General features: G+C 39.7%; 1 protein-coding gene across 2 annotated transcripts in view; it reads left to right on the plus strand.

Moving 5' to 3' along the window:
- The window catches only part of BCAR3 (BCAR3 adaptor protein, NSP family member), a 75048-nt gene extending 49436 nt beyond the window's left edge, over positions 1–25612 (plus strand). For both annotated transcript variants that reach the window (XM_058808757.1, XM_058808758.1), the window contains 9 exons: positions 12809–12937; positions 14018–14460; positions 15037–15137; positions 16886–17520; positions 20138–20253; positions 21067–21238; positions 21433–21556; positions 22404–22616; positions 23366–25612. In XM_058808757.1, the coding sequence (XP_058664740.1) occupies positions 12809–12937; positions 14018–14460; positions 15037–15137; positions 16886–17520; positions 20138–20253; positions 21067–21238; positions 21433–21556; positions 22404–22616; positions 23366–23553 (2121 nt within the window). In that variant the 3' untranslated portion in view covers positions 23554–25612. The remainder of the gene's footprint in view (positions 1–12808; positions 12938–14017; positions 14461–15036; positions 15138–16885; positions 17521–20137; positions 20254–21066; positions 21239–21432; positions 21557–22403; positions 22617–23365) is intronic.
- The last annotated feature ends 356 nt before the right edge of the window (positions 25613–25968 follow it).

Raw genomic sequence — 25968 nt, forward strand, 5'->3', positions numbered from 1 at the left:
AAGGCAGCCTAAGAAGATTCCCCATGAGCAGGTTGGCACTATCCTGTGTGAACACCTCGAACTCCTGCATATGCAATGTGCTGTGAGCAAGCTGGACACGGTTTAGGTGTGTCAAAGGAACGCTGGGTAATTTAAACTAGACCATGAAACTATCCTAAATAACTTCAGAGGCTTTGTAATAACAGATGGGGTTAGCAGAGACTCCTCAATTTCTGTTCCTAATGGGCTATTAGGAGTTCAACACAGAATATATATTCAAGTGTCCTTGAACTGGCCATGATTTTTATGAACTTAAAAATCCTTTCTTATTAAGCTTCGTTATGAAAAAGAATCTAGCCAGCCATCCACAGAAACAGATGAAGGGATTATCAGATAATTTAAGATTCTAGGAAGAATCTTTGAAAGCTAAGAAATAAAGCTGATTGTTGACCTTTTGGTGCTGGAGAGCATTTAAAATACATCAATAGATGACTTAGCAAAAGGATTGTATTTGATGTTTCTAAGGTACAATAAACAGGTTTGTTTCTCATGTGCAGAGACCAAGAACCCAAAGTACCAGCAAAAAATTTAAGGCCTGGGCAGTGAATATATGACTAAGCCATCCTTTGTTTTTCTGAGTCAATATTTAAAAATGTAAATCCTTAGCTATGTATGAAGCATGACTGGAGCAGCCTGAAGGCTGTCCTCAGTCATGATAGCCATCAGGCAGGACATACCATACTGTCACCCAGAGATTTCTCACATACTCTTTGAGATTCCCTCCTGTAATATTAATTTTCATACTGCTGTATCACAGTGTCTTGCAAAGGTTGTCATCCATTCACTGAGCTATCTAGGCAGAAGTCATACTAACCTTAATAAAAAGAAAAATCCCTTTTGTTTAGTTTTTAAACCATTTAAAATTTACTATTTAAATAAAGTATCCTTTTTCCTATCAGTCACACTGTTGATAAAAAGCATCAGCAGCTGCTGTATGAAATTGAACAGCATTCACTTTTAAGGTTCATTATTTCTGGCATTCTCTCAACATACATAATTTTTGATTCTTTATTTCATTGCAGACAGGAAATAAGGAACTGGCAGTTACCATTTCTATTAGACCTGCCACTCCAAACCTCCTTTTTCTGAAAAACTGGGAGCTTTTACTTTTGATGATGGATGAGAACCTTTGTTCAAATTTCAGTGTAGGTTTACACATTGATAGGTCATAGTATTCCTGTCCTTTTTTTCCCAACCCCATTAGAGGATTCCTTTTTGGAACTTATTATTCTTTTCAGAGCAGAAGTGATCCACCTTATTTGCACTGTTAAGTCAGCTGTTTCTGCTGCCAAAAGAGCTAAGTCATCCTCATAGCTCTTCTTGTCATCTACTGTTTGCATTGCTTGTCTTGATAATTTCTGTTCTTGGTCTTGCAAGTGAAACCTTAGTGTGTGATATTAATACTGTCTTGCCAGCATTGTAAAGCAAAAACACCTTGACTCATGCAGTCTTGAATTTCATTTCCCTTTTTATCATCCCTCCCTCCTGCCCTTCCAGTTTTAAAATTGGATTTGGTTGTTACTATGAGAACATTTGATTAATATTCTTTAAAAATACAGTCCTTTATGAGATGTCCTGCCACAGTACCAGAAAATTTCAGTCAAGAAACAGGCATCACAGTTGAGGCTTTTTTGTTTGAAGTTTTGCATGGTATCTTTTAATCTTTTCTTCTCTGGCTACTTGCTAAAGCAATCCTGTGGAGTTCCTCGAAGGGGAAAAATACCTCAAAGTAAATTAAAATATGCTGTAGCACAGTGCAAAAAGAAAAGGAGGGTACTTTCACATTCCTGTTATATCATCTACTCATTCATTGTTTGAGTTGGTCATAAAGTACTCTTCAGCAGGATTTCATCTTCAAAGTCAGTATTTTCAGCTTCTTTTCTGGCCAGTCTTTTTTCTTGCCAGCTTTATTACTTTGCAGTCCATTTAATGTTCTGTTCTTTCACTCCTACCTTGTTTTCCTTTTCTCAGAAGAGTTTCTAGCATAACATCTCCTACACATGGCCAAGTAGTCTGGCTACCTTTCTGAGCATTCTGGGCTTGGTGCTTCACCTGGTGGTAGGTACCTGCAAACCTTCCGTGATCAGAGAGAACTTTACACATCCCTCTTCTATTTCCTTGTTGTCAACATTGAGCTTTCCTCTTCTTTTCAGGTAGGCACTCCATCCCATTTTCCTTGAAAGGCAGTGCACATTTTATGTCTTTTCTCAGTGCTGCTGCTTGGTTTGTGCACCAGTTCCTATTGCTGGATGGGCTGAGGGCACTTCCCATTGTTCAGTCAGTGTGGGAAGGAAGTACTCTGTTATTAGGTGAGAGGTACCTTGCAAGTAATACCTGAGGCTATCAATAAGTATTTGTGTCCTCCTAATTATGTCTTATACTTGTTGCTGGTGAAAAAGACAACTATTCATTTTAACCACTTCTTGGGATTAATTTATTCCTAATCCAAGATCTAGAATATCTGTGACTTCCATAATTTTTGGTACCACCCCAGTAATAATTGATTTATCTCTGCAAAGTTTCTCATTCTTAAGTGTTACAGGCTCTCTTGTACTCCTCAGTCCAGTCCATTTGGTTTCCTTTCACCAGATCTGTTAATTAGGCTGCTATGGAGGTGATGTCTTGTCTCTTACAGTTGTAATTACCCAAGTTGCTTGCCTCTTTTTTGCCCTGGTTCTTGAGAGAGCCCTGAGGTATGTCAGGCAGATTCTTTGCTGATGAGCAGTATGCTGACTGGTCAATAAGCTATAGACTGTGCTGTCCAGGAGAATGGAATCACAGGCATAAATAAACTGCTGCTTTTTATTTTGTTGTGGTGCTTACTTTTACTTTGCCAAGTCAGACGTGTTTGTGAATTCAGTTCTTTCTTTCTCAAGCAGTTTGCACAATGCCATGGGACTATCACCAAAATAAAGCTGTCCACTGAGAGTTTTAAATACTGAAGGTACCTTGGTTACCTGACAATGACACTGACAATGTTTACAGGGTTGATTTCTTGCTATGTTTTTCAAGGACTCTCTGCCAGAAGCTCCCTAATTAAAAATAAACAGACTTACCATTTTCCTTGGTTACCAAAGCTCAGTTCTTACAGTTGTCAAACAGTAATCAACTGCTTTTCCTCTTTTTTTTTTTCTTTTACATGTATATAAATGATGATGCAGGCAGAGATGTTGCTTGATTGAGCTGGAGCAACTGATTAAGCCTTTCTCAGTGCTGGGAGACAGTCAGGTACTGTAACTCATCAAGAAGGGAAGTTCGGCTTGTGCTGATGCTTTAAACGCATCTCTGAGGCAGGGGTGCCAAGCTGGAGGAGTAGGATTTCACTGGTGAGTGGAACAGATCACATGAGGATTCTGGCACTCTCTGGACGGCATGCTGGAAGCCAGCAGTCCCTGAATTGATGGGATCAGCTTCAGCAGTGGGAAGTGTCCCAGACTGATTCGTGAGGAGGGGGATAGGCAGTGGTGACACTGAAGAGCTGAGCCTCAGAGCACTGCTGGTAGTGACTGTTCATCTTCAGTCTGGAGGAACCACAGGCAGCGGAACTGAAAATGCCAAAGGATTATAATGTTTTTCAAATGCTGATTGCAGCACTTTGCTGCTTTTATCATCGTAAGTCTATTATGAGAGTCAAGGTAGGTGATCTTTTTCAACTGCAGTGCTAGTCAGTAACCTTTCAGTTTTTGTTTACAAGTGTTTGTTTTTATACCGTGGTTGGGTACAGAGTGTTTCTCTTTTAAAGAACACCTTTACAATTCAGTGTTGTCTCAGAGAGAAGCTTGAACAACTTGCAGTTTTGTGAGTCTGAAGCTGGCTGTCTTTGTGTTTAGGGAGTAAGGGAAAATGCCCTGTAAGGAACTTGCTGAGAAGGATTTTAGCAAATTTTCAAGTTTTCAGAGTTTAACTAATCAGACCATTTGGTTCCCTAACTTTTTTCAACTATATAAGAAAAACACAGACAATTGTACTCAGGATTGCAGGTGTTTCTTAAATGCTTCAGATAATTTTAGATTTGTCCTTATATTTTAGATATTTTTAAATTGCAAGATACACAAAGTCATGTGCTCCTAAGAAGGTTTGGGTTGGAATGAGTCTTTGAAGGTCATCTAGTCCAATCCTCCTGCCATGGGCAGGGACATAATTTACTTTAAGCAAAAATGCTCCATATGACCTGTAAGTAGAGGAAAAGCCTTTATAATAATTTTATGTCACAGTAACAGAAGTGTCTGACTTGGGAACTGTTGTCATGTGGGCCACCTAACTACTTTTGATGATCTGTGAGTAACACTTTTAAATATTTTTATTTAAGATTCACATGTGAATTATTCTTTAACACCATGGAGCACTTGCAGTGAGGAAGGATGTGAAGGTTGCTGTCTTCTCACCCTGGCTTTCAAATTTTGATGGAAGCACTTAAAAGTTGGGATCAGCTGTCCCCTTCTCTTACCTTCAGTGATTTAGCCTGTCCATTTCTGAAAGTGGGGTGTGGGGCTTGACCTTTTGGGCACTCTGAAAAAATTATTCTGGTCAGATTGACTTCTTCTGACTGGGACAGATGTCAGAAATTATTATCACAATAGAGTCCTAAAGATGCTTTATTGTGCTGTAATTGTTTTTCATTCTTGTTTTAAGGCTTAATTCTCCAGTTCTAGAACTTTTTAAATGACACTGACGTTTATTGTTGGCTGTCACAGCAGTTAGAAAACTTGTTCTTGGCCATGCAGATGCCCTTTATTTAACTTGGCATGGATTTCTAATACCTAAAATAACGGTGCTGTTGTCATGGCAACTTTCCATTTAGTCTAATCCATATAGTCTCTAGAGAAACTGAAGAAACATTAATAGTGTTTGCTGTATGGAGGATGAAAAATAAAACCTTTTATGTAGAAACAAATTACAGTTGGGATCTTTCAAAAATAATGTTCTATTTAAAGAGATTTGCAGCATTTAAAATAGATTTGAATGCATGTGTTCCAGTATGCAGATTTAGCAATAGTTAAATTTGATGAACTGCTATTTGAAGAAGTTTGGATGGTAGGGAACTGGGGTGCATTTGCTGAAGAGAAAGTGGCTGTAGGTATAGAAACAGCAGGTGGTCAAAACAAGTAAGGTCTGAACCTTGGGGCTCATGGTAGGGATTCTGTGAAATGCTAGAGGGCGTAGGATGCTATGAACAATAAGATGGTATGAAATAAAGTCATCAATTTAAAATTTTTTTAATATTATTATTATTACTATTGACTTTTTTAAAAATCAAGCAAAATCAGTTTGTGTAATTAGATGAAGTTAATACTTGGTTTTAATAGTAATTACAAATGGAATAAAATACCAAATTGATCCATTAATAAACATGCTGAAGTTCTCAACTACCCCTGAGAGATTCAGACATTTTTCTGCATTGAGCTAAATTTTTTATGTTATCCAATTTAATTGAAAGCAGCATGTGGCCAATGTCAGAGATGCCTTGTTGTGTCCCACCAAAGCACAGGAAGCAGTACAGCACTTGAGCACTCATTTTAGTGTGTGAAACTGAGGTCTCAACAGTAGATATTTGGGTTATTTTCTCATGCATTAATAGAAAATATAATGATCAGTGCACAACATCTGAACTTTGATCAACTCATTATTGAGTCATGATGTGTCAGTACCTTTAATGATCCCATTTGGTTTGTTATAGCCATTTACTGTCAAGGTCAGCTTTTACATTGAGAGAAATAGAGAAACTTCAAGACAAGGGGGCTTCTGTTTGTGGTTGAAAAAGAAGAAAGTGAAAAGAAAATACTAAATTGTGACTTGTGCCACTTCCAAGCCAAAATATTTTTGTTTAAATTTGCGTTTTTTGGAAGAGGAGTAGTAAATTAAGACTAAATCAGTGATAAATGGTGACTTAAAAAATGTGGAGGTCTAAATTAATGAAATCAACTTTGCCACAAGACAGGGGGGATTTTTTTAGTACTAGTCAGTATGGTTGTCATGATCAGAGGGGGAGGGGCCTTGAAGTTCAAGTATTTTCATTCTTAATTCTCTGCTATGATTCACCCTCAGCTGAAGCTGCACAAAAAGGGAAAGCCACTCCAGTTCTCAGGACTGCCAAGTGTTAGAACTCGCAGCAGGCTGATGTAGCACATCAGTGAGTAATGCACTAATGCTGTGAATGTGACATGAGTAAGAAGCCTTTTATAAGCAGCTCCTTACTCTAGTGCCATCTCTTATCTCGGGTGAATTGCAAACACTTTTTATAGATAGTAGATCTTAATTAATATTTCTTCAGTGTGCAGTGATCTAAATCTGTTCACTGGCATCCTCAGGCTTCACATATCCAGTTTCAGCATGTGTGTGGAGGCAGTTGGGTTTGATAACACGTGAGTTACATGGAATCACCAGTCAGCATTATCAGTCTGCCTTTCAGTGTTAGATTTGTTATTGTTGGAGAGGGGCAGATGTGAAAAGACTGACTGTTCAAAATTATGTGAAATTTTGTAGCTCCCCGAGCTTTGATTTCCCATTGTCTTGTTGCAGAGTTGGAGTTTTGATGAGTCTTATAATATAAAATTCTTTTCAATTTGCCATGGTATAGTTACCATTTTATATGCCATTTTATAGTTACACTGCAGTAAAAGTTTGATTATCTTCTATCATAAATATGTAGATAGCATAGGGCCCACTGGTGCTCTGCTAGTGACTTCTGTTTGATGGGAATGGGAATATTCTTCAGTAGGCATTTATGTATTTAATTTCTTGATACTACCTATTATTTAGGTATGTCTCAGATTAAAACAACAACAATAAACCTTATATAATTGCTAATATAATTTACATTTGGAAATGCAAATCTCTAGGGTCACTGGGTGGAGGATCATGATTTGAATAACACTCAACTCAGTATTTCTCAGGGTCTGTATTCCAAAAATTAAGCTCTCCTAGCTCTGAATGTGGTTACAAAGAAATGTGAGGATTTGTTGTAAGTATAATGGTGTACTGGAAAATGGTTGTTGAATCCACTAGAATTAAGTTTTCCCATTACCTTCACTTAACATTAAACTGATCTTTGTTCTAAAGGTCTTTTTTTAGTTCCCTCATTCTAAATAAGTATCTTGCTTATTAGTTGTCATGGTTTGAGCCCAGCTGGCAGCTGAGCACCACACAGCCACTCACCCACCCCACCCCAGCAGAACCGAGAGGAGAATCAAAACTAAACCTTCTAGGCTGACAAAAGAAGAGCTTATTAATTGAAATGAAGTAAAATATAATAATAATAGTAAATAATAATGAAAGAGGAAGAAAACCCAAGTGATGCACAATGCAGTTGTTTACCACCCGCTGACTAATGTCAGACCCCTCTCCCTGAACTCCTATCAGCCCTGCCTCCAGGTAATTCCCCATTTTATATACTGGGCATGATGTTCTGTGGTGTGCAATGTCCCTTTGGCCAGTTCAGGTCACCTGTCATCTGTGCTCCCTCCCAGCTTTTTGTGCACCTCCTCACTGGCACAGCATGAGACACAAAGAAAGTCCTTAACTTAGGATAAGCATGACTTAGCAACAATCAAATCATCAGTGTGTTATCAACATTGTTCTCATACTGAATCCAAAACACTGCACTGTACCAGCTACTGAGAAGAAATTAACTCTAGAACAGCCAAAACCAGAAAAAATTGGCTGCCTTCCTGTGAACTCAGGCAACTTCTGTTGTTCATAGCAGCAGAGTGAGAACATGCACATGATGGAGTTTATTTGGTTTGTAAAGAGCCATTGCAGTCCTGGGGAGAAGTTTTCATGATAATTTGTTATCTTTTCATCAGTAACCTCAGAAGCTGTCACCAGTTACCTAAAGAAGCCTGTGGAAACCTGGTGGCTTCAAAATTGCTGTTCTCCTGTATTCATTCATCTCTGAGTACATCACCCATTCTGTACCTCCTCCTACTTAACACAGCACTTGCTGCAGTCCTGTGTGAACTTTGTGCCCTCTGGAAGGTTACAGAAAGCTGCCTCTGTGAAGAATGTTCTAGGATCTATGGTTCAATTTCCAATCAGAAAATGGATTCCTGTGTTTAGAAATTGTCTTTTTCCAGTTAGTTCTTTCTCAAACAAAAGCTATTCAGAAATCACTGTCTGTTTTTGTTTTGTGAGGCCTTGGCCAATGATGCTGCTTTTCTGTGCAGGAGGAAATAAGACTGACAAGAATGTTTTTGAGCAGTATTGGAGCATTTGGTTCTACATGTAAATGTTCTGTGCAATTGTGTTGTGTTTGGTGCCATTTAGTAGAGTTATAAGTGAAATGATACACATTTTACTCATTATAGATTCATGTAATTGAATATTTTTAAATGCTTGTATTCATAGTGACAGATAGGCAGTCTGGTTAGGATCACAAGGGCACAGGATTAAAGACTGAAAGGATCTCTGCAGCCAGTGAATTATATATTGATCCGGAATTGGAACTTTGACAACAAAACGTTCATTTTCTGTATAAACAAGTTCACGGCTCTCTAGTGGCTTGGAATTAGAGAAATTCCATTCTTTTTCACTTTTCCAGATGTTCTTGGTGTCCATGGTCTGTGTGTTCTCTCACTTCTTTCTTGTTTCATCTGTTTGTCTTCCATGCTGGTGTTTCCTGTTCTTGCCCCAGCATCCCCTTCATATTTTCTGTCAATTGGTCTTTCTGTTAAATTATCCACTTGGCTAAAAGATATGTAAATCTCACAAAATTTAAGTTTTTCATTAATCACAAAGTTTCTCCCATCTCCTCATTTGTTTGGAAGCTCTGTAGGACCTAGTGATTTGACCCAGTCAGAAAGTCACAGTTCAGCATTCATGGTGTACTTAAGCAAACATAGCAGCCCTCCAGTGCTGGAGAAAAGGTGGATTGATGAGAAATCTTAAATATGTTTTGGTTTAGATGGATTCAGTACATTTATTAAAACTTTAAACAAAGTACTAAAATTTTGGCTAAGGTAAGGACTTGACTTTCTTCCTCAGACCACACTTCAGTTTTCACAAAGACGTTCTCATTTATCCCTAATAACCATTTTATTTTCTTTTTTTCCTGAAACCTTTTTTCCTTTAAGGCAACAGGAAATCGGGTGGTTCCAAGGCTGCCTGTTGGGCTCATTTAACTGTCACCTGGCAGAGCTGTGTAAAGCACCAGGAAGTAATTGAGACTGGATGGGAATGTGGCCCCCTCTAGTCTTGTACCCATAACAGACCTTGGCTGTGCTTTGTGTAAATAATGCTTTGCCAGAGGGATACAGAGAGAGATGATGTGAATTTTGGCTTCATCTCAGCTGAACGAGGGGCTCTAGCATGACAGATTTTGGACCACTTCCAAACAGTGTCTAAAATTAAAAGCCTTTCCCTCATAATTCAAATTGGTTTAGGAAAAAAAAAAAAAAAGAAGAAAAAGAAAAAAAATCCACAACCAAACAAAAAACTTTAAACACATAAATAATAAATAAATAAACCAAACACATCATCACCTTAGAGAGGAATTAATTAATATCAATACAGAAATTACTGTGGGACTTCTCTTTGTTTACTACCAGCCTCATACAGTAGATTATTCAGCACAATCTAATGTGAAAAATTCCATTAGGATGGTTGACACAGGAGCTTGGTATAGCAAGTTGCCTTCGAAGAGTGTCAGACACTCGCATGAAAGGAACCCCTTGGATGCATAAGCAGCAGATTATTGTGAGAAATTCCCATTAAAATACATTGACAAATTTCAGAGGCACAGCATATTGTGGTAGGTAGGTAAAGTCCCCTTCAAATTTACCCTAAATGAGATCACAGTTTGATGTTTTATTTCCTTAAACTTTGATATTTTCCAGGTTTTGGTATGCTAGATTAACATTTGCCTGGGGGAAAAAAAGTAAAATAATATGTAACATTAAGGATAGCTTGTTACATCCCAAGCATAGTTTGCTATTAGATTAATGGCCCTGATGGAGAAATCCTTTGTGAAATATAATAAACTGCCAAAGAGCTTCTTAGTTTATAACTGTTGACTGAAATTTTTTCCCTCCTTCTAACGTCTTGGCCCTCTAGGTTTTCCACAGTGTATGTAAGTAGGCTTGAGGGCTTTTGCCAGAGGGTGATAATATTGTATTACTAAGTAGTTATGTATTTTTATTTTAAGGACCTGTTCACAAAACAGGTCTGTTTACAAAAGCTCAGCATGGCAGAAATACCTTAAAATAGCACCAGGACTGGAAACAATGCAACTAAAATGTGAACAAACAGTTCTGGAAAGCACACACTTACAGGGAGTTCTTTGTAGGCCAGGAAAGGTATCTGTATTTGAAAACAGTGGCTGCTGAGTTGATTTGCTTTTTTATTCCAGGGATATCTGACAGGGTTGTTACTATTAAAGATCTCAAAGTATTTAAACTGAAAGTTTCCCTGTGTTGTTTCAACCATGTTTTGTTGCAAAATACATGGAAGTCTTTCGTTTTTCCCTAGATTATTTTTAAATTTCTTTTTACCATCAACTTCACTATCTAGTTGTAGATGTAAATTCAGCTTTCTTTCTGTCATTGAGTAGGAGCCAACAGAGTGTCTTAAGCAAAGAAATAAAACAAGGAGATAGTACTAAGTTGCAGCTGGATGTTTTTGTTTACCCTGAAGGGGGTATTTTAAAAGTTCCCCTGACATTTCTTTGTGCAGTCAGAGGAAAAGGTGCTTTAGAAAAGCCTCAGCTCAGTTTGTGTGCTCTTCACTCTACCTACAGCTTGTGTAGATGCTACAAAACTTGCTATCGAACTCTAAGATGTGGTAGTGAAAGGACTGTTAATTTTAGAATCTTTGCCATTCAGCTTTAAGTGGGTTCCCAGCCATTTGAGTTGGGAAATACAAGTGATAGTTGTGTGCCAGAGGTCCTTCACCTCTCCTGGTCTGATAGGTCACAAGGGATTGGAGTGGAGGGGGCATTTTCGGCCCTTCCCTGACTATGTTTTGACACTTGAATGTGCTTTTGGACTTCAGTCCTCACCAAGCCTCTTGTGTGGCTCCTTGTACATCCAGTAACTTCACCTCTTCCTGTTGTACATGGGTTTATGAATGAGCCCTTTCAGTCAAGGTCTTCTTTCTCTAGTGGCATGGTTTCTTTCTGCACAGTCTTCTCATAAAGCATAGAGGGAGTTGATGCAAAACCTTAATGTACAAAAGCACAAAGAATTTGCTCCTTGATGAAAGTGCTTGTCCATTTTGAACCAGATTTGTATGGACAAATAACACCCTATTTTGGTGCACAGAAGGGAAGCTAAAGTGAAAAGTGATTCTTTACCAGCTTGTTTTTATCTTCTGCCTTTCTATGTTAGCTACTAGTATTTGCTTAAGAGAAGCTTAGGTTTTTCTGAGAAAAGTGGAGAGAAGAGGACAATTTATCTCAGAATTTCTCTGGGCTCCCAGCATGTTTAAATTATCTTGGCAGCATGATGCCTCCTCTGGCATTATTCCACTAAAAATCTGCTGTCTGGTAATCTGTTGTAATTCAGTCTGCCTGAAATTGCAGGGAAGGTCGTTGAAAGAAGTGTTAAATGTGTGCCACCTGCTCCCACAGTTAGGTGCTGTGAGTATTCACTGTGAAGAAGAAGTTTGTGGAAAGAACAGGAATTAGTGGGCAAGCCTTCCCAGCTCTTTTTTAAATAATGCATGTGTTCCTCATTTGAATCAGTGTGTCAGTTAAAGGAACCCATGAGCTTTGGCTCATATCCAGACCTAAGAAAAAAATCCATAATGCACAGGAGCAAAATGCTGCATTTTGCTGGAGGGCCCCTCTCTCTCTCTCCTTAGCCCTCTCTTTTTTTTTTTTTTTTTAATGGTCTTTCTCTGAAGAGAGGGTATACTCTGATTCTTTGATCGGTGTTGAACATGTTCTCAGGCTTTTGAAACTTTTCAGCACAACAAAGATGGGCTGGAGTCCCAGCCCTTGGAGAATGAAAGGAAGTTCAAAGTACTTCCCTCTTCTGAGTGCTTATGAAAGAGAATGTGGCTACTCCAAAGAAGATCCTGCACCTGACTGTTAGCAACAGCTAATCCATAAGGATTAGCCAGCCAGGGGGGCCAGCATGAAAGCTGTGCTCCAAAAAGAAATTAAGATAGAAATTTTCCAGAAAATTGCATAGTGTAGTTGTAAGTGGTGATGGAGATATCTCCAAGCAAAACTCATGCCTGTTGTGCTAAGGGGCAACAAGAGGTTTTGTCCTTTAGGAAGGGAATATCTTGGATGTGCAGATTTAATGACTGTTAGTACTAAGCCCTTTAAGATTGAGATTTTACTTTGGCAAATTGGTTCTTTGGCAACAGAAATATTGAACAACTAAATGTGTCCAGCTTAGCCTGTCTTGATTCATTTGGAATGTTCTTAACTGGATGGGTTCAAAGGAGGCTGCTGGGAAAGAATCTGAATTTAAAATGGAAGTTTGAACAGGAGGAAGAATAGTGGAGCAGGCATTTGGGTCCAGCTCCATATTTTTGGATATAGTTAGGGTTCTTATTGGAAAGAGGAAGTAAGAGAAGTGACTTTGTAGGTGTGTCACTATGAGTTTGGTGCACAGGCAGAACACCGTGCTCCGTTCCACGCGGTGTAGAACAATCACACGTTATCTCACACAATGCCGGGCTTTGCAAACACAGCCTGGAGAGCCAAGCCAGCCTGCTGAAAGCAGCACCTGCATTCCAGTGCAGGTCATATGATGGAAGTCATAACCCAGGTAAAATGTTAATCACTAAACTTGGCACAGTTGAAGCTTTTAATCTTTTATTGCAGTTTTCTAGGGAGAGGCAGGTTATGGACAACAGCCCGGAAAAGCTGAAGAAGGAGCTGGAGGAAGAGCTGCAGCTGAGCAGTGAGGACTTGCGCAGCCATGCCTGGTACCACGGACGCATTCCCCGGCAGGTAGGTGCTCTTTGCTCTGCCAAGTGTGCTCTGAGCTTCTACAGACTGGCAGAAGCTCACTGATGTGCTCTACACATCTCCGAACTCATTTAGTAGGAACATAATGCCTATTTGTATGAAAGCTATGGTATTTATCACAGTTTGGCATAAAATGAGGCAGAGGAAGGATTCAGGGCAGACCCTGGTGGGAAATAGATATATTTCAGGATTTTTGTGCACTGAATAAATCTGGAAATGGAATTTTAGCTTTGTGTAAGAATACTATGAGCACATATTGTTTAGAGAACACTGACATTAATTTGTTCCAGTATTCTTAATGAAAGTTAAAATGTTTATTTTCTTTCTTGCGCTTGGAACTTGGGGGAGAGGAAGAAAGAACTGCAGCAAAATCAATTCAATCACTTACATTTTGATCCTTACAAACGCAGTTACAGACGCGGTAAGGCTGAGCTTGGGTCGGAGCTTCCGGAGCCGCTGGAGCTCCCCCTGCGGGCCTCCCTCAGCCCCGGGGCAGGGCCGGCTCAGCTGCCACCCTGGCACTTGGCTCTTGGCGTCCTTTTTAACTCATGAGAGGAATAACTCAGAAAAACAAGGTGTCTCTGACTCTTCCTAGTCAGTAGTATTTACATGCAGTGTTCACAAAGAATAAAAAAAAAATGAAAGCTTCTGTCACATAAGGTAACAATGAAAGGGCAGAATCCAGGATCTTGTATTAATGGCTTCTACATTTCAGTGTGACTATATTCAGATGCTTTAAACTTAAAATCCTGGGTCACTTCTTTCCCTTCATGCCTTATTTTCTATTACCAAACTAAAAGAAATACACATGCAAAAGTGGGTCAGCTTCTGTCTGCTGGCTCCCTCCAAGAAGCCCTTTCAGATCTCTGTTGTGGGATGAGCTTTTAACTAAGAATTGGAGACATAATTCTTCTACCACACTTCATGCTTTGCTTTGTATTTGTGACTTTATGTATTCTTGCAGAGTAGCCAAATTAATTCCTGTGTTTAAGAATATTTTGTCGTAATGTATTGTTTTCTGATTCTGGAAGTAATTTTTTATGTAATTCTTTTTCCTCAAAGGTGGCAGAAGGCCTAGTTCAGAGAGATGGAGATTTTCTGATTAGGGATTCCCTCTCCAGTCCTGGGAACTTTGTTCTTACCTGTCAGTGGAAAAATACCCCTCAGCATTTTAAAATCAACAAAACAGTTCTAAGACTCAATGAAGCCTACTGTCGTGTTCAGTATCAGTTTGAACTGGAAAGTTTTGACACTCTCCCTGGCTTAGTCAGATACTATGTTGGGAGCCGCACACCAATATCAAAGCAGAGTGGAGCAATTATTTTTCAGCCTATCAACAGGACTGTGCCTCTCAGGTGTCTAGAAGAAAAATATGGTGTAACTCCAGTCCAGCAAAAAGAGCCAAGCACCCCTGGAGGAAAAACAGAAAGTGCAAAAAGGCTGAGTCTTGGTACATCCAGCATGCAGTCCCCGGAGCAGAGCATACCCAGAGGAAATCTTCTGAGGTACCTTAATTTTGCTGTCCTTGTGGAAGGAAATGCAGTAAGTGCATCAGCTCCTGGTGGAGGTGATGTGAGTTTTCACTCTGACTTCAGATGGAATACTGGGCATGAGGGTTGGCTGATTGTTAGCAAAGGATCAACAAATCCACAAAGTGAGAACGAATGTAGACTCTGGAAGCACAACAGCACTGCAGTGACTTGGCAAATCCTGACCATGTAAGACAAAGGATTAAAATAACATCTTGCTGCTGCTCCAGAGCAGTCTGTTTTTCCGTAGTTGACTCCTGAAATAAAAACTCCAAGTGTGGGATAATGGATCCTGATTTCAGTGTCTGAATCAAATGTTCCATTAGAAAGGAAATACCTTCATAAATGCTGCAGGGTGACACATAGTATAGCCCATTTCACTGCCACTACAACAGCAGTTTATGAATAAATGAAGTACCTTTTATTATCATAAGCTGTCCAAGTGGAAAGCTAATGATCCTTGCACTGGTTATGATATATTCTGGCAGTTAGATATGTATTTTAAGTGCTGCATATATTGATATGTTTTTGTTTGCATTTTTTTTACCCTAGAAACAAAGAAAAAAGTGGTAGCCAGCCAGCTAGTTTGGATCACGTTCTGGAGAAAAGATTCCCTTTAAAGGCTCACCAGTCAGAGAGCTATCTGCTAACAGGTATGTTTTGTAATTAGAAGTTTCATACTTAGAATTGGTGTGTGTCCAGGTGGTCTGTTACCCTTCAGCCCAAAGTGAGACTGCTGAATGTTCTGAGTACTGTAAATACATTATATTAATGGCCACTGTAAGCTGTGTTAACACACTGCTTCTCTTTAACCTCTGGAACAGGATTTTTATTTACTATGCACCCAGTAGTTGAGAACCTTAGCACCCAACTCAGCAGGCTTCCACACCAAAGAAATGACAGCTGTGGTTGACATTAATACCTTTTTTAATGGTATTACCTTTCCTCACTTCTGCTTGACAAGAACTGGCTTGTTTCACTCGTGTCTTTCTGACAAAACATTTTTAAGTAGAAGTGGTGTTTCATGGAAATCCTGGTAACCACTTTTTCTCAGGGTAAACTATGCAGATGAGGTAATGCTCCTCACTAGGAGACAAACACTTCCATGGCTTTTGTACTCAGTTCTGTTCTTCCATCTCACTCAATCTCTCTACCCTCCATCCCTTTTGCTTTTTGTTCCTTTTGCTGCTGTTTGGTTCTGTGGCCACTGCCATCCTAAGCAAGGGATCCAGGGTGTGATAACACTTGGGGCATTTCATTTCTCAGATTCTTCAAAGGTTTAAGCAGTTGTTTCCATACTAACATGCTTGTGTATAGAAGCTTGCAATAATGCATCTCTTCCCATGTGGACAAACGAGTATTGACTTCCAGGGCTGCTTGTTTTGAATGTGGTACTGTTAAAAATCTTCATGCCTATTGTAGGAAGAGTTCTCATGATAAAGAGAACATTAAGTATTTGTACAGTGAGACTGTATTTTGATAGAAAGAGTGTGCTCCTGTGTTTTAACAGTGGGATGGACAGACATTTATAAGGTAGGCTTCTGTCCCTCTATTTGAATTGATTATTCCAGTCTGTAGCTGCAGATACTTTTATTTTGTACTAAAACAGCCTGAAGAGTTTTGCTGTGCATTTTGTCATAGGATCCTTTGAGTAGGTCCTGTTATCATATTGCTTAAGGGTGGTGACAGCCTGTGATTTGGAGTTTTTGTTTTCTATCTGTAATCAAGCAGTAACACCCACACAGTGCAATTGGCCACTTTGCTTAGATACTAGCAAATGCTCTGAGAATTGCAGATTGGGGATGTCTGACACAGGACTCAATCCCGTATTGGATGCCAAGGGTACAGGATGAGGCATAAATACACAGAAGTACATGGATCCAGCTCTTCAAACTAGCTCTGTTTCACAAAAAAAAATAGCATTTCTGAAGTTCATTCCTTCCATACCTTAGTTCAGGTTCAGGCTTGACTTTGGGAAGTTTTGCTTTCATCTCAAACTTGTCATTCTCAGAAATGACTCATCTTGTATGTGATACAGCTGGAAGTTGCTGTTTTTGTAGCATAGATCAGGTTACAAAGAAACGTCCTATTCCAAGCCATGGAGGCCATCCAGCTCTGACAGGATAGCCTATGTATGCAGCAGGGACTGGAAGTATTGTCAGCATTACCACAGAATAATACTATGGTGCAGCTGTTCCATGTATTTGGGATTTTGGGAGGATCAGCAAGTGAATGGAATTTGCTGGCTAGGTCATTCCTCAAAATACACAATTTTGCCAGCAAATAATTGACATGATCTGTCAATATTATCCTTAGGGAATAGCATTAGGAGATGGACTCTGGCACAGGCACCAGGAATTGTATGTATTTTGGCCTTCTAAAGCACTGTTTCTCCCTGCAGGTTCAAGACATCCATCTCGATTACCTGAAGCAGATGCAAACTCCTGTCCAAGCTCACCTGCATTTAGAACAGGCAGCGAACCATCTCTAAGCCCCACAATTGTTCAGAAAGTCATCTCAGAGTCACAGCTAGGGGAAGCTCTTAGAGGATCAGACAGTCAGCTCTGTCCAAAGCCTCCCCCTAAACCCAGCAAAGCCCCCCTGATGAAGCTCCCAGATTCTCCTTCGGCTTCCCACAGCTCTGAAGGACACTACTGTGAACTAAACCCTGCCAGACATCCCACAGCAGCAAAACAACCCTTGTGTCAGAAAAACAGCTATGTGGAACATCTGGCACAAAAGGAGAGGGCAACATTCAGGAACTCTGAAACAAGCTATTTGATCCTTGATGATGATCCTGCAATGAACCCTGCAGATCCTTTAGAAGCTTCAGCTCAGATGGCTGAAGAAGACAGCATCTTTTCTGCACCTGTTTTTGAGACAGAGTCTACTTTTAAACCGAATGATTTTGAATCCAAACTACTTCCTCCTGAAAACAAGCCATTGGAAACATCCATGTTAAGAAGAGTTAAGGAGCTCTTCACCAACAATAACCCAAAGATTATTGCGCAGCATATTCTTAGAATGGATTGCAAGGTAAAAAAAATCATGTGTTTTATTTTATACTGTGCCAGTTTAGACTTTTTAAAGAACTGATTTGAAAAGAATAATGGGTAGATTTGCAGCTAATTTAATGTTTGTATTGCTTGCAGGAATTTTAGAGTGTTTGTTTTCCATTTGAAGAATAAGAATATTCACAAACACCTTGGACTAAAGCTCTCTCATCATGCTTGACTTTAGACTCAAGGTTTTAAGTTCCATATGTCTTTTAAATCTCCTATCAGTTGCTGCATACCTGTGATTCAGCCTTTCTCCTGTATTGGAGGAAGAGCTCTCTGTGCTGTAAAGCATTGTGGGGAAAACTGCTCACAAAAGGAAATTGCTGGTTAGGGCAAAGAGCAGGGAGACATTACCTGGTTGCCACATGGTCATTATATACAATGTTCAGTGGAATTAAATATGTAAACTTCCAAAACCAGCTGCTCTTCTAATCTTTGTCTGAGTTCCTGTCTTACAGCTGGGTAGGTGCTGTGGGAAAATAGCTATCAGGACTTGTGCTCTTCTCTCTTGTTAGAGAACTGTGCTAGTGGAATTGCTCAGAAAGATGTAAAAAACCACAAAGAACTGTTCTTCACATTGTAGACTTTGGTCAGCTGCCAGGAGATCAGCTAATGGAACAGAATGACAGAAGAATCATCTCCTAATGAGATGATGACTTTGTGTAATTAAAGGAATGTAGCTGCATTAAAATCTGCATTACTTTGCTGGCGTGACTGAGTGCTGTACGTGCTGCAGAGCAGCCACAGAAATCAAATGCTATGGTGGGTATCTAACCCCCAGTCTTTGTTGGACTTTGGGAGTTTTAGTCTTTTAAGAAGAGTTTGAGAAGCGAAACACGTGGCTCCTTACTGGGCACTGCAGACAGGAAGGGAAGTGGCAGTGGTGATGCTCCAGAAGCAGCCCATCAGTAGCACTGTGCTGGTGCTGCTGCACTCATGAAGGTCTGAGGAGGGGACAGTTCCCTGGAGCAGCCGAGTGTGTGAGCCCTGCCAGCTGCTGGGGGCTGCCAACAGCAAACACAGCTTCTGCCTTCCTCAGTAGCGCTGTGGGCTGCTGCTAAGTGAGGCCTCATGCAGACAGGGTGACTCAGAAAAACTCAGCGCCACAACTCCTCACTCTTCTCAGAAGTGGTAGATTGAGGTTTCTTTACTATGGTTCCAAGAGTATTAACAGCATTCTCTAACATTTTAGTTCCAAAATTCACCTTTTCCTTCCGCCCACCCGCCCTAATTTATCTTTAATGTATTGTTAAAGAGTATGTTGCTTAAAGGCATAGGATATGCATGCCTTAGAGAAGTAGTGAGTTTATATGCATGTATATAATATTCAATTAGCTCATTATCAGAGTACTTATTTTAAATACTGTAAACTTTGCAATGGAACTAAGGCACCAAGTAGCCTGCTGGAATTAATTAAGAGTCATTGGAGGGCTTTGCATAAACAGATTTTTGGATTTTGGAGCAGGAACAGTAACTAGCTGGGACAGGTAGAGTAGTCTGTCTGATGTTCACCTCCAAGTGCTGAGCCAATGCCTGTCATTTACTGGCAACTTGTTCTGTAGACTGCTCTGATAAGAACTGCATGATGCAATGGGATTGGCTTGTGAATTGGGCCAGAATGAATGCTTTGTACTGAGATCCCAGGCTAAAGGTCATGTATCCTGTGTGTGTGTCATCAGTAGTTCAGTTTGCCTTTTAAATAATGACATTTCAAATAAGGAATCCCCCAAATGTAAGTGATGAGGTGAGTGTTTGCCACTTGCATACTTGTGATGCACTAGCAACCAGTATCTCCAGGGTCTTCACATCACTCCTGCTTCTCTAGAAGTGAAACAGGTTTTTCTACAGTGCTGTTTTGTACTGGTGAGGCTTGTTGTGCAGCCCAGATCTCTTTCATCATTTCACAGCCAAAAAAGCCCGCTGATGGGTGATAAACCAGAATATTGCAGGCAGATTGGCTAGTAACTATGTTAACATACAGGCCTTAAACCAGCAGATAATCCTACACCATCATATTAATGTGGTTTTGCTTATTATTAGCAATTATAATTGCTATTGAGATAGCCAGTAGCTAATGCAATCTGTTTAAGAGGCAAAGACAAATTGGTAAGGGTCAGCTTTCACACACTGACCTCCTTAGCCCCTTCTTTAGGACCCTGTGATGTAACCAGAAATGTTCTGAGCAGTAGATTTTTAAGAAAGGAAAAAGGCAAAGCAAGCATGTATGTCCTTAAGGCGAAGAGCAGTGCCTGACAAGGATCAGGCTGAGAGTGCACTGCATTTCCTGGAACCTGCACAATAATCCCTTTCTGGAAGCAGAGGATGGAGTTTGATAAAGCATTGTGGTTACACCTTTTATGTTTTCTGATGGCTTTATCACTTCAAAAAAAAATATTTCCTTGGCTTTTTTATGTAAGGCACTGAAAATGCATAGGATAAAGCTTTTCTCTGATGCCTGTATTGCAGTGTTGCATGCTGTACACTTAGCTCTGTATGCCATGCACTTACATGGAGAACCTCTGTGTGGCTAGAGTTTTTTAGGTGTTTTTAAATGTTAGTTTTAAAATTCATGCTGAGTTTTTTGCACTTCACAGGTGGCAAGGATAGTAGAAGTTTCTGAAGAGATGAGGAGGAATATGGGAGGGAACTCAGGTCTTGAGCTGATCACCTTGCCTTACGGACATCAGCTGCGCCTTGACCTGATTGAGAGGTAAATGTTCCTGTTCCTCCTTGCGAGGGCAGGTGGCCAGAAGCTCAAAGCCTGGCTGCACTGTTCTCATTTCCTTCAAGAATGCTCTCCTGCATCATTCCTGAATTCACATGTACAGATTATTTCTGGGATGGTATGTACATTTGTTTTGATTAGGAAAGGATTCCTTAACGTCATAAGGCAACTGTCCCATGTAGCACAGGGAAAGGGGAAAGGCGTTGAAAGCAGGAACAGCTGAATGCCATCAGCTCACCTTTACAAGCTCAAGAAAACTAAAATTCAGGGGATCTTTAATCTATCTGAGTATGTACGTGTGTGTAGAGGAGACTGAAAGGTGGTATCGTTCTGCAAGAGGCTAGAGGATCTAATAAAGTAAAAAATTATTAGCAAAGGTTTCTTAAAAACCTCTGCACAAGTCAAGGGGGAGCACTTAAGGTGTTTCTGGTTCTGGTGTTCTACATTTTCTGCTTCATATTGTAGTAATTTAATTGCTGAGATATTGGGGGGCAGTAGTCACAGGATTTGAATGTGGAGGACAAAGGGAACTGGGGCAATTTTCCCGTAAGTGTTCATTCCTTCGGTGCTTAAGCAGAATTTCATGTAGTTAATAGCATCTCAGGAAAATTTATTAAAACATTAACTGAAAGCCTGTGTGCATTTATCCCATATGTCATTATTGATTTTGGTGCAAAAATGTTGGCAAGACTAAAGTTTGCTGGGCGTGCCAAGATAAAAATTCACCTTTGAACTGACCTTTGAACACATGTAAATTTAATAATTTGTAATTGGTTGCATGAACTGTTTCACTTACAGGCACAATACCATGGCAATAGGAATAGCTGTTGACATCTTGGGTTGCACAGGAAATGTAGAAGATCGAGCAGCAACATTAAACAGGATTATCCAAGTTGCTGTGGAGTTGAAGGAGTCACTAGGGGATTTATATGGATTTTCTGCTATTATGAAAGCACTGGAAATGCCACAGGTAAAAATCTGTTTCTCTTTATTTTCCAAAATGTGGAGTTGTTTGATGGCTTATTTAATTTAATTTGAGCAATTTCTTCAAGACTAGAGAGAACATCAGAATAGTCTTCATGGCTATTCTATGACTTGGTGACTAGCAGTGTACTTTTCCTGCTGTGGACCCAGTAATGGGTATTCTCCATTTTGCATGAACAGGTCAGCAGATTAGAACAAACCTGGACGGCTCTAAGACACTGTTATACCCAGACTGCCATCATGTATGAAAAACAGCTGAAACCATCCTGCAAAGCTTTGCATGAAGGACAAGATGAGTGGACTAGTGAGTATGAGTGACATGTGGCATGTTAACCCTCTCCTTACTGATTTCCTATGTGGGGAGATAAGGCAGCTGCTCTTTCCATAGCTGTGCATTGTACCTTAAAATTATGTAAACTTGTGTAATGCCATATGATTATGAACAGAAGCAGAGTGTGCCAGTCAAACATCAGTATGTGTTTGTAATGCCTGTATCCCTGCAGAAAAGAACATTCTTCCCACATCCCAACTTCCTCTGTGTCAAACAGAAACTGACACATTGCATCATCTTGCCAAAGAAACAGGAAAAAAAATCTCTCCTCTAGCAGCTTTTGCTTCTTGCTTTGTCTGTTAGATCAGAGGATGATCAATAAAAAAGATGAAAAATAAAAAGAATGGGTTAGGTAATTCTGGGCACATTAGGTGCCCCTGTGCCAAATTCACTGTAGCTCTAGTTTCTAGAGGGACACAAGGCAGAGAAAATCATTTCTCAGAACATTTCTCCAAGAGAACAGGTAGACAGTGAAAACTTTTTAGCTTCTTGGATATTTTTTATTGCAATGACCAATTCTGGAAATGTTTAAAATCCGTGCCACTGTCTAGTAATTCAGCAGGACTTTCCCCTCTAGCAAATGCAGCTTTCCAACACCAATTGGTGTTGGTCTTCTTCCCCAACCAGTTCACTGGCACTTGGTATGACAGGTATATTTAAGGTAAGGTTTTTGAAGGCTATCTGTCCTCCATTTGAAAGATGGAAGACAGACAGTAGTTTCCAACTTTAAAAAGGACACTGCAGTTACAATACCTTCTTCAATTAATAGTAATGTGTATTTACTTCAGATAGGAGATGTATTATCATTTCTCTATTCCAGAAACTATCAGTACTCCACAGAACAACATAACAGTGCCACTGCTGATGCCTCTTGTTACCCTGCTGGAGCGCCAAGCTGCTATTTTTGAAGGCATGGAGCTGTGGGAAAGCAGTGACCAGAGTGGTGAAATAATGCTCAGGCACCTGGGCACAGCACGCGTGATCGCACAGCACGCCGAGACTTTCCGGCTGAGGGCACAGCAGCTGCTGCAAGGTACGAGAGAGAGGGGCTGCTGCCTGCCACAGGCCCCTGCAGGTCAGAGAGACAAATCCTGCTCTTTGGCAGGAGCTGAGAGAGCAGCAAGTGTCCTGCAGGAAATTCAGTCTGAGGACAACATTAATATTGTTTAAAAGCAGACAGTAAATTACTCATCACTACAGCAAGCATTTTTGCTAAACATACTCTTAAGTTCTCATGACTCAATATGCTGACCCTTCTGGCAACTGAACAGAAGTACAGTGCAGACTGAGGATAACTTCCTATCTTCTGTACAAGATAAAATTCCTACTCTGATTATTACAGTTAAAACACTACCCTAATAGTCTTTACAACAGTGCAAGTTGCAGCACTGAGATTGTGACCACTTGTGGCCAGAAAGCAGCAGCATGTTAACAATGTGACTTTATTGTTCAAACTTGCAGTGGAAAAGTTAAGGGAGTGGGGAGAAATACAGCAATTTCTGCAGGCAGCATGTACACATCAGTAATGATATTGAGGGTCTGCCTGCAATGACAATTCTAGACATTAGAACTGAGCAAGGCTAGCCTATCCCAGTGTCCTTAGAGCCATCAGTGTTACCAGAATGTCAAAGCTGGAAAGGTTTTTTTTATGAGCTTGTTAAAATCATTGTGCAAACAGAACCTAGTGCAGCTTGTTTGGAGAGAAGACAGTTTAAAAGCCATTTCTACAGAATAAAAAAAATTTCCTGGTGGTGATCCTGTGGGATTCTTTTTACCTACTAGGTTTCCAGCCAGATGAAGAGCTGAGTGAAATCTTCAAGACAGAATTTCAAATGAGATTGCTCTGGGGCAGCAAAGGAGCGCAAGTTAATCAAAGTGAGAGATACGAGAAATTCAGCCGGATCTTAACTGCACTTTCCCGAAAACTGGAGCCTCCTCCAGTGAGGCTGGTGGAACAATTAAGTATATAAGACTCTGGAAACACTATTTAAGTGATATACTTGAAATAACTGTAGCATTCTTATGGCAATTTGATACTGCAGAAACTTCGTGCATTTCACAAGATGTTTAGAACTTTTAACTGCACAATGCACACTTGTTTTAAAACTACTGATTTCTAAACAAATTATTTATTTACTGTGTCACCAAGTCATTTACTGATCCCTCTAAACAGGTTATCCCTTTATTTCCCCAAAGTGATGCCAAGGAGTTTTAATGAGGCCAAGGAGTAAGGGCATTGGCGTCTTAATATTAAGATGAAGCATATAGTGTAAATAAAATTATAGATTAATTATCTGACATGGCAGGAAATTTGTTGTATAATAGTCCTTTAATGAATATGAAAACCACTGTAGATAGAATTGTGAAGTGTATCTTTATGGAAAATAATTTGCATATTTACAAATCACAGAAACACTGCAAGTTGCAGAAATGATCCTTTATCTGTAACCAGAAGGCTCAGACTTCACTGTGCCTATGAAAGCAGGCTGTGTATGTGTTGGGAGAACTTCCCCTTTTTTTTAAGACAGCCTCTGTAGTACTTCAGCTTTTGCTGGGGCCTGCACAACAGCTATGCTGCCAGGAATGAATGATGAAAGGGCAAGAACAAACAATCCAGATAATTAAAATGCTTTCAGACATGAGTAAATGTGGGTGTATGTCTGTATTAAACTTGCTTCATTTACTGAGATGAATCACTTTGGTAAGTACTTTTTCCTTGGGTTAAGACAAAGAATAAGGTGTTACCACTTTTTTACAGGAAATGACCATGCACACAGTTCATTATACAAAGAGTCTTAGCAGCAAATCCCACTTTGTTATATACAGAACTGGTGACAAAGAGTTGTCCGGAGATGTTGTACAAATATTTAAGTCAGAGCTGCATGTGCTCATTGTCAGCACTGGAGTAGGATGACAAAAAAACCAGCACCAGATCTGTTCCCCCTAGCTACAATCACAGCAGAGGTTTTTACATCCAGAACAAGACTTTACAGACCTCATACTGAACATGTGTCTGTCAATCTTAACAGAAGACAAATGGGGAAGCTAATTACTTAGACCATGAAAAGATTTTTTTATTCCATGAAAATATTCTCAACAGAGAACACTATTTTTAAACAAAGCATTTAACATTTAGGAAATCAACATGTGCACAAAAAAGGATTAAAAAATTACTGGAAAATGTCTGATTGATTCTTTAAAACAACTCACGTTCAGAATTTTAGAGTGATTTATAAGCTGTGCAAGTACAAATGCTTTTTCCTATGTTTAATAACCCTCATACAAGTTGCACTATCCCTCTTGAAAGCAACCTGCCTCCAAAGGAAGCAAATCCTGGTTTCAGAAAAAAAAAACAGTAGTGTGAAAAGAACATTTAGTCTTTTACCAGGAAGTGTTATTACTGACCTTCTAGGCTGTTAGCCAGGCAGACCACAGGCCCTTAACCAGAAAATACACAGATCACATTTCTTCCTCTTCACAGAACTACAGAATCACAGAATATGCTGGGTTGGAAGGGACCCACAAGGATGACTGAATTTTCTCCAAAATAAAAAAGTACTAGATTTTAAAAAAGGAAAAAAAAAACCAAGGAAAAAAACCCCAATCCCAACAACCACCTCCCCCCCCCCAAGAAGCCCAAACCCAAAAAACTACCTAAGTAGTTTTGTCAGTATTGAGTAATGTCACATTATTATATAAATAACCCTGTATACAAGCTCCAAAAATCTAAACTTTAGAGTTTAATAGGCCCCATAATAGACTAGGTCAAGCTGTGTAATAGTGGTATACATAACAAAAGGGAAAAACCTCTACACAAGTCACTCAAATTCAGTTTTACTGGTAGTACAGTTCCTAATAACACTGAAATGAAAAAGAATCCAGCACTGCTGCTTCCACATATTGCTTCAGACCCCAGAGAAACAGGATGTTTTAATTATTATTCCATAATACACTGCCAAACAGCAGGTGGCTGGGTTGACAAGCTTGTGTTGATGTAAGTGTCCCTCCCCCCCAACATCTCTAGTCTAATTCTTATCACCCTAATCAATCAGATATGATGTATTTATCAATAGAACCACAAATGGGAGGCAAGACAACATAAGCAATAGGGGCACTGCAGACAACTATATTTACACGTATAAACATATCCAAATTTCAATTGTTTACAAGTAAAAGTGCACAAAGATCATTACGAAGTTTCACTCAAATGTCACCTGGTCCATACAATGAAGCATCACCTGGAAATGGACTAGCACTGCAGTAATTGAAATTGGAACGTCATAGTGAAAAACTAAAAGACAGTTTTCATAAAAATCTTTTAAAAAAATATTGAAGTCAAATGAAGAGATACACGTTTCAATGTAGAAAATTCATGGATGCACCAT

This window comes from Ammospiza caudacuta, chromosome 7, assembly GCF_027887145.1.
Source record: "Ammospiza caudacuta isolate bAmmCau1 chromosome 7, bAmmCau1.pri, whole genome shotgun sequence".
Lineage (NCBI taxonomy): Eukaryota > Metazoa > Chordata > Aves > Passeriformes > Passerellidae > Ammospiza > Ammospiza caudacuta.